At 38.3% G+C, this 8,770-nt stretch overlaps 1 protein-coding gene across 2 annotated transcripts; it reads right to left on the bottom strand.

Annotated features, from left to right (window-relative positions):
- Positions 1 to 476: 476 nt before the first annotated feature.
- LOC141817219 (putative glucomannan 4-beta-mannosyltransferase 9) lies at positions 477 to 5,907 on the bottom strand. Of its 2 annotated transcripts, XM_074704890.1 has the most exons (9): positions 5,218 to 5,907; positions 5,027 to 5,125; positions 4,373 to 4,625; positions 2,616 to 2,726; positions 2,340 to 2,476; positions 1,876 to 1,989; positions 1,598 to 1,797; positions 1,248 to 1,439; positions 477 to 1,089 (listed from the first exon to the last, which is right to left on the bottom strand). In XM_074704890.1, exons 1-9 carry the CDS (start codon positions 5,530 to 5,532, stop codon positions 927 to 929), a joined length of 1,584 nt encoding a protein of 527 aa, XP_074560991.1. In that variant the 5' UTR covers positions 5,533 to 5,907; the 3' UTR covers positions 477 to 926. The 2 variants fall into 2 exon arrangements, with proteins under 2 accessions (XP_074560991.1, XP_074560989.1); XM_074704888.1 differs by having other exon boundaries at positions 1,598 to 1,989.
- Between the last annotated feature and the right edge of the window lie 2,863 nt (positions 5,908 to 8,770).

Genomic DNA, 8,770 nt, shown 5'->3' with positions numbered 1-8,770 from the left:
AGTGATGCTAAAAGTAAAGGAACAAGAAATGTCAAATTGCTCAACTTCATAAGAAGAATTTTTCCTTCTTATGTGGATTTAATTTTGCATGGTGCATTAGATCTTGATTTTGTGTTCAAAATTGGTTCACGTCAAGATTAGCATTGTCATAAACCCTACCAACCAGTATGTCTCTCCTCTATCATAAACCTTGATTGGCATTGCCATGTGGTTTACAGATTGTATGATTGGTATATCAAGGTATCTGATAGATTAAGACAGAACCCATTCAAAAGCTGTGTGCAATGTAGAAGTGAGTGCAAACCATGTCGATTATTGATGCTAGAATGTTTCATACAATAAAAAGATCTTGGGCAAAAATCAAAAGAATGCCCTTTTTTTGGAATTGTCAAAACTGGCTGCAAAATATGCAGTACTGAAACACAAAAAGGGATTTCATTTACCAAAATGAGAGAATACTAAAATGACATCTTGCAAGAATGATTACAACATCATATTTGAGGATAACAAAACACTTCAATAGCTAAAAATTAACTGGAAGTCCCCAGCTGGTTTTTTTTGGTTTGTTCTGGATACAACAATACAAAGGAATATAAGGGAAATTCAATAATGATAAATAAACTATAGAATTCTAGCTTGCACACATCACAAAGCTAAATCTTCTCTTTCTCAACTGCCGTTGCCTTAGCTTCTGCAGAAGAGACTCATGCCCTTCTATCTATTGCCATTTGGGTAGACAATAATATTTATACTGACTCACTATTCACACAAGGTTCCTATTAGATAGAAGTCTGCCTTCGTACATGATGAGTGGTTCTTTTCTTAAGTGAATGGTTTCAGATAGTTGCTTGAGCTGATGCAAACCCAGGTATTGGATATAATACTGACGCAATGTATATTTAAAGCAGTTGCAGAGTTATGACCCATTAGGATTGTGGAACAAAAGTGCCAACATAACCAAATCCAACAATTACGAAAGCGATTGCTTGAAGATAGAGGTAGATGTAGTAATGGTTTTTCCCATGCGCCAGGTCATAGCACCCGCAGAAGAAAAGATATACTCCAGTACAGAGCTCCATTAGATGTAATCTGTTTTTGAGGACAAGAAAAGGAGCATATCAATGTGATACTATTCATGTGAAGCTTGTCCTCAAAATGTTGCAGACTTTGCTTCTAAGATTTTTAGAATTTAACAAAGCAATCATATAAACTGAGCGCATAAGATGGAATGGAAGAATTGTGATTACCTGTCACCAATTCTAAGCCGTGGCTTCCTAGCTGCTTTAGATTTTGTCTTCATAATATCTCCAAGCTTTTCGGTCACCACCCATTCATTGACTCTCCCTCCTGCTTCCAAGAGGCCACTTAAGGTTGCTTTTGTTCTATGCAGAGACATGACATTCTCAAAAAGGACCCAGAACATCAGCAAGTGAAAAGACCTGTGACAATGGATCAAGTGATGGATCTTTAAATTTAGCCGAATGGAGGACAAAAATTGTGCCTTTATTTGATGATTAAGGAGTTTATCATCAAATAGTTGGCAAGACTAACAAAACAGTAAAATGAAGATGTATAGTTCTTTGAGTTCTTCTCATACCTTGGTGTTCCAACAGAATTCAGCAGAGTAATGACTGAGGGTATGTACACTAAACCCCACTTTGGTATTTGTACTTCAGGAACGAAGACTGTCATTGGGATAACAATGCAGTAAAATATGAAGGTCACAATATGACCTACAATCTTCCGGATGAAGAAAAAACTGTATATGACGTAGATCTTTGTCCAGAGAGTCACTTTCTGTATTGATAGAGGATTTTGATCAAAATCCAAAGAAATTAAGTGTTTTTTCAGTTGCAATGTTGAAAGGTAACTGACCTTATTTTTGCAGATTTCCATCACCATTTTCCTGAACAAGTTTGCTGGTCCACAGGCCCATCTGTGTTGCTGATGGCGGAAGGCCTTGAAGGTGCTTGGTAGTTCACTTTTGACCTTCACATGTTCAATAAAGTTCATGAAATGGATTAGGGCATTATCAAAATGTTCTATCTGCCTAAGTTCGTCTTAGCAAATTGCTTTAATCATGTGAAAGCACCAAGTTGAACAACATGATAGAAAAGCGTGCATCAGTTAACCAATCCCATTTTAAGAATTTGGTTACATTTTCTGCATTGGCATTGTCAGTTGTTGCTACAGGGAAAAGAGGTAGACATTTTCCCACGAAAAGAACAAGGCGCATGGTGACAGCGAAGTGCTTGCTATAGTGCAATATTCATAGCGAATCGGTAGTAAAACTTCTGATTTAGTTCATGCTTAGTATCTCATTTGATATTTGTATATACCTCGAGGTCTTTAAGGAATATATATTTCCATCCCTTGAGGCTTGCTCGAACAGACAAATCCATGTCCTCTACGGTCGTCCGGTCCTTCCAACCTCCAGCCTCATTGACTGCAGAAATCCGCCATACCCCAGCAGTTCCTGTGAGAAGAATTGGTTCAAGCATTTGGAACAAATCTCTACATCTTGAGCGAGATCTCTAATCATTCTTACAGAGCAAAGACCTGCACCGTAGCCTATTTCATTGATTTAATTACTTCAAGGTGCATCTAGAACTAACCATTGAAGCCGAAGAAGCCATAGGTGGAGGATCCCACTTGCTGCTCAACAAAAAAATGGTAATCCAAAGACATCTCCTGCATCCTTGTCATCATATTTTCATCCGCGTTAACTGCAGTGAATCAATTGCATCCAAGGATGGTAAGCAATATACTGTTCAAATTTTTTTTTTTTATCTAATTATTATCTCCTGCAACCAAGAAAATAAGTTTGGATGTGGGGACAAGGTGCGCTGTTTGCTGCAGACTGGATTAGATTAATCAAATTCAGAAAAGAAAATAGAGGGAGTAAATTGTAGTGTCGGTGGCATGAAAAAAAATGTGGAGACAATTAGCTACGATGTGTTAGCAGCGAGTATAATTGCACATGGGAAAAGTAGAAATAAGAGGGAAGGTAGAACTTAAAGGCGATTTAGGCAGTACCAAAGCTAAAAGATATGTTCGAACTTTACTTATTTAATCTTCCTATCTAAAGCTGTGGGAATCAGACGACAGTTGTTATCTAGCTGCTACTTTTTTGTGTGCTTTCTTCCTCTTGCAGAAGAACAGGTAATGAAGGAAAATCTGAAATAAGAACAATTATTGGGGAGGAACAGAAGGACTGAAGAATTATTAATCACAAGCTGTTGTCACCGGAAATATATGCATGTGATGTGTCAGTGCCTCATAGTACTGGAATCTCTCTTGCCCTTTCTTGGTAAAATAAAATTCTAACTGTGCTTGCACCTCCCTTTGATGAAGTGTGCTTCTTTCAGATCTGGAACTAAAAACTTTTCATGTGATCTTGGATCTGTAATCACTCATTGACCTTTAGAATCGATGCACACGTTTCAAAAGAAAACAATGTTTGCCTAACATGTGGTTTTGATTAAGGTCCACTAAGAATCTAACGAGACAATGATAGTGATGAAATGGAGGCATGAAATGATCACTTGAATAGACAAAAGAAAAAGAAACATGAATCTCACCAACTAAGTCTATTATGTGGGGCTTATGACCTACTCCACAAAATTAGACCCTGGGTTGTACGGTTGTCTACAAATATGCAGATCATAATTATCCATGGCTCCTTGCCCCTGATGATCTATATATATTTTGTAGGTCCTTAAGCATCATGCAACTTTAACAATGCAAGTCTTGTACCACTCGATCAATTGTCAAAATACTTATGTAAGAACAAAAAAGAAAGAAAATTACTATGCGTTCTTATGGTAAAAGTGGCATTTTAAAAACGTGAAGGATTTTTCTTAAACTAGTGAAGGATTCAGTATTTGTCGAATTTTGTTTCTATTTGTTAGGCAATCAGACTGCATGATCCAAAGGGACCCACCGATTTACAACTACGACGAAAAATAATTTTTGTTAATTAATAATAGCAATAAGAATAAGAATACTGATACGTAAGGAGGCCACCGACACAGTTGCTTGATCTAACTCTGAGTTACTCTGCCTCTCGTATAAAGGGCAACTACCCAAGGGACCACTTCCCAGACCCGCTCCATGTCTCTGCCCAAGGCCCTTTCCTACCATCTAAGACAAAACTACGTGCTCAGTTTCTTCTCCTTCCTCATGCAGTAAAACATCAATGTTTTCACCGAAATAAGGAATCAGGCCAAACTTTTCTGAGATAATTTAAACTTCTCTAAGATAATTTTTTTTCAGAAAATTTACTTTTTGCCTTAATTTGGTCAGTGTTATCCTCTCTTCGTGTTGAAAAATTACATTTTTGCATAACATAAGAGAAGGGAAGGGATCATACCGAAAGTCCAGCGGCCCTGGACGAGGGCGACCTTGGGGTTGTGGATGAGGAAGGGTATGGTGCGGAGGAGGAAGTTGGGCTCGGGCTGGAAGTCGGCGTCGAAGATCACAACGTACTCGCACTCCTTCACGTAGCTGTGCTTGAGCCCCTGCCGGAGCGCGCCCGCCTTGTAACCCACCCTGTCATCACGGATAGCATACTTTATGTTGACACCCTTGTTCGCCCACTTCCGGCACTCTATCTGCACCAGCTCCTGCCATGTTTCCACCAACCAGCCATAGCGTTGTCAGATCCATTGCAAGTGCATGCCAAAGTTATGATTTTTCTCGCAGCGCAGTGACTAACGATCGATATTTTTTTTTCTAACCAGATGCGCTAAATTGTAGAGAGGATGAATTTTAATTTGAAAGCAAAAAAAAAAAAAAAATCCTGAACAGAAATATGTTTTTCACCAGAACGTGTCGGTGCGTCGGTGCCAATGCAGGAAACGGTCAAATTAGCCACAACAAGTGGATGTGTTAATTCGCAAAGAGGGAAAATAATTACAGCAGTTTCAAAAAACTACATGTCATGACATTATTGGCGAGATCTGTTCGTCTTTCGGGAATCAAAAAATAATAATAATGGACTTTGAAAATTAGTTTGATCTCGTACCTTAATGGAGTCGTCGGTCGAATCGTCGAGCACTTGGATGATGATGCGATCCGAAGGCCATGAGAGCCCACAAGCAGCTCCGATCGAGAGCTGGTAGACCTGAAATTTCAAAGAAAATTAAGATGCGCGGGTCGCGGAAGTGGCGGCGAAATTTAGGGCGGGGATTTTAGCCGACCGAAGGCGGACCGGACCTCTTTCTCGTTGTACATTGGGATTTGGATGAGCACCATGGGGTAGGCAGAGGTGCCGAGCTCGGCGTCGTCGCCCATTGGCTCCCACTTGTATCGAGTCTCTGGGCGGCGGCCAAGGAGCCGGACGGTGGTGATCACGACGGCCATGTAGACCTTCTCGACGAAGAGCATCACCGACATGGTCAGGCATATGTACACCGCCAGCTGCAGCAGCGGCACGAGCACCGGCGCCTTCACCTGCTGCCATGCCATCCACATCTGCTCCCGCGCCTGGATCACGCCCGGAAACATCGACGCCGTGGAAACCCTATCCATCTCCGCCTCAAAAGAGGACTTGTCGAGCAATGGGGCTACAAATCACAGAACTCAAAAAGGGGATCGGCGCAGGACTGGCACAGTTCTCGCAGAGACAGAAACAAGATCGGCGACAAAGAGGGAACACAAAGTCGTTGTTCAGGTGGAAAATTCTCACACTCCGTCAACTGCTCCACACACCATTAATGAGGGAGAAAAGGGCCTCCTTTTCCCTCACGAAACTCACCAAAACTAACAGAGCAAGCATCAGGGGAAGCAGAGCTCACCAGATCCGGAGAACAAACGGCGGAAAAAGGGCAGGGAAGTGCTTGAGCAATCGATCCCCAGCCTTGTTCCTCTCTCTTCTCTTCTCCCCGAGCAATGTGAGCTCAGGGATGAGGGAGGGAGGGGAGGGAGAGAGAAGCCCGGGCATATGCCACAAGGCTTCTGAGCACACCCTTAAATAAACGCCTCGATAACAGCGAATGTAAAATTAATTATTATAAATTTAGAAGAAAAAATTAAAGAAGGAAATTAATAATCGCAAGTTTATTAGTTTAATTACCTGCCACTTCGTTAATCACCAGTCAGTCCATTTACTGAATTGCTACTTCTTGACCATTAGGCCTCTGCTTTTTTGTATTATAGTACCAAAGAGTTTTGGAATTATATTTTAGACCGTCTAGTTCTGGAATTTATCAAAACACACCAATGTTTTTTATTTTGTCACCTACACTTATTTAATGCGAGTTTACATATAATTTTAGGTAGAAATAATTTACAAAAAATAGAAAAATATAAATCTTGCCACCATCATTTTTAAAATATATTTATTAATTTATTTAATATTGCAATAATAGTATTCCCAGGAATCAAAAAGGTCCAATCTCTTGGTGAGAAGTTGAAAATAATGTGAAACCTCATTCACCTTCCCTAAATAATTTATTTAACTATTACCAAAATACTTGTAATGCCAATATCATTCATTCTCCAATTTCATAGAAAAACAAATGAAATGTATTTGTTTGATTGCTATTGTTAGACCAAACTTAATTTTTCCTTTCTCTAGAAACTAATTAATATTGTGTTTAATAAAAATAAGCTAGAAAAGAAAGGATAAGAATTAAATCATTTAATTAGATATGATCCTCCTTTGTGATGACATAGATATTGCATTTCTTCTTGACATTCCAACAACAACGATTAAATTAAGTTTTACTTAACAAATACATCTAATTTATTTTGTTATATATATAATTTGGAGAAAAACATTACTTATGTTCTTTAATAGTGTATTCAATAGGATGAAAATAATAAAACTCTAAATAAATTTAGTTTTTATATCTCTTATTCATTTGGTATGATTGAAAAGGAATAAAATTTTCTTTAAAGGAAAGTGAATAAATTGTATAACATAAATTTTTATATCTTCTTTCTCTTCTTGTTATTATTATTTTTTATTTTTCAAATAAATTCGTCCATTTATTTCCTGAAGTTGACTGTTGAGGAAAATCAAATTGCCACATAATTTAGAGCTATCTTTTTTTTTCTTATGTAACAATATTTGTTAGATCGATCAGAGAATATATTTATTAATTATAAATTTCAGTAATTTCAATAGGATTAAAAATGCAATCTCATTTTTTTGTTAATAAATTATTTTAACTAGTAAGAGTTAATTATGTTAAAAAATTAATTTATTAATGTTTGATTTAACTGAGTTCGATTAGATGGCTTGAATGAATATTCATATTATAATTTATCAAAATTATAATAAAAAATAAAAATATGTTAGTAAATATGATAAGATAAAGTAAGTATTAAATTATTATACATAAAAGTCTTAATTATAAAAGTTTATTATAATATTCTACATATGACACAATTTTATCAATTCAACATAAAAAATTAATTATTTTATTTTATTATTTAGCATAATTATATCTAGTCCAATATCTATGATATGCTCATATACATGGAAACTATTACATAATTGGACCGTGAGAGAACATCAAAAAAGGCTTGGAGGTTTGGAAGGTAGATCCAACATTGAAAACATGCTTCAAGGGTAACATTAATTTCTTTATATATGTCCTTATTTAGTACATCTTATTACATAAATAATTAGTTGGTGCAATCGACCTCTGATCAAGATTGATCAGGTTGGTCAAGTTTAGTTGATCAAGTTCGAGTTGACTCTGTTGGAACTTAGAGGTGGCTAGAGGGGGGGGTGAATAGCCTTCTTTTCGAAATCGAGAGGTTTTCTCCTACAAATTTGTTAGTGCACAGCGGAAACAATAGCAAACAAATCGAAAAACAAGAAGACACAACAATATACGAGGTTCGGGGATAATTTGTCCCTACTCCTCGGCGTGTCCGTAAGGTGGACGAAGCCTTGATCTTCGGTAGATCACACCCCGGCAAAGACCGGCTAATCAATTCCTCCTTCTCAGTGGAGAGACCTCTCCACAACAATCTCAACAGATAGAGTTACGCCCAGAGATTACAAGAAAGAAACTTCAACGAGGCACAACCAAGTTAAACTTACAGCACAGCCTCGAAGAAAACAAGAATGAAGATCAAGCTTTCGGGAACCCGATGAACAGCAAGCTTCCAGCACAAAGCACAAGTGTTTTCGGTAACCAGTTTCTTCCGTTCATCTCTTCCCTTTAGTCACAACATTCAACGGCGAGTCCACTCTGAGTTCACTACACTGCCATCTGAGTCACCTGAGCTTTCCGGCACCAAACCAGCTCACTGAACGACTCGCTGTGCAGCCCAGAGCTCGCCAATGTCGTTTATCTGAAGATCAACCACGTCAACCTGACCTGTTGGAAAGTCCAGTCTTGACCCTCCATTTTCATTCAAATTCAAACGTTCCCTGCACCTTCATCAGAAGATTAGTGAAGCAAATCAAAGAAATCGGGATGAGTACAGCAGGAAATCAGAATAAAGTATAATCGATCAAGTGATCGATCAATTATCGTAGTCCTCTCAGTAACGTGGGTAATCGATCAACCGATCGATTACCGCCTACCTTAATCGATCGGGAGATCGATTAAGGCACGGTAATCGATCAACCGATCGATTACCGCCTGCCTTAATCGATCGGGCGATCGATTAACACAGTAATCGATCAACCGATCGATTACCGCGCGTAAATTCCGTCGATCAACCGATCGATTAAGCCTTAATTCCCGAAATTCACAGAAGGTCCCATAGTCGATCACCTGATCGATTGAAACTTTTGACTTCGAAA

Source organism: Curcuma longa, unplaced genomic scaffold, assembly GCF_044706935.1.
Source record: "Curcuma longa cultivar G26 ecotype Majalengka, Jawa Barat unplaced genomic scaffold, ITB_CL_G26_1.1 contig_19714, whole genome shotgun sequence".
Classification (NCBI taxonomy): Eukaryota; Viridiplantae; Streptophyta; class Magnoliopsida; order Zingiberales; family Zingiberaceae; genus Curcuma; species Curcuma longa.
The sequence above is the reverse complement of the archived record's forward strand: the minus strand, read 5'-3'. Positions and strand labels throughout refer to the sequence as shown.

Bases quoted from the DNA above. Each gene is read 5' to 3' on its own strand.
- LOC141817219 (XM_074704888.1), bottom strand. From the start codon at position 5,532: ATGGATAGGGTTTCCACGGCGTCGATGTTTCCGGGCGTGATCCAGGCG. The intron at 5,126-5,217 runs GTCCGGTCCGCC...TTGAAATTTCAG, and splicing joins CAATGTACAACGAGAAAGAG to GTCTACCAGCTCTCGATCGG. The intron at 1,990-2,339 runs GTATATACAAAT...GAACATGTGAAG, and splicing joins TATTCCTTAAAGACCTCGAG to GTCAAAAGTGAACTACCAAG.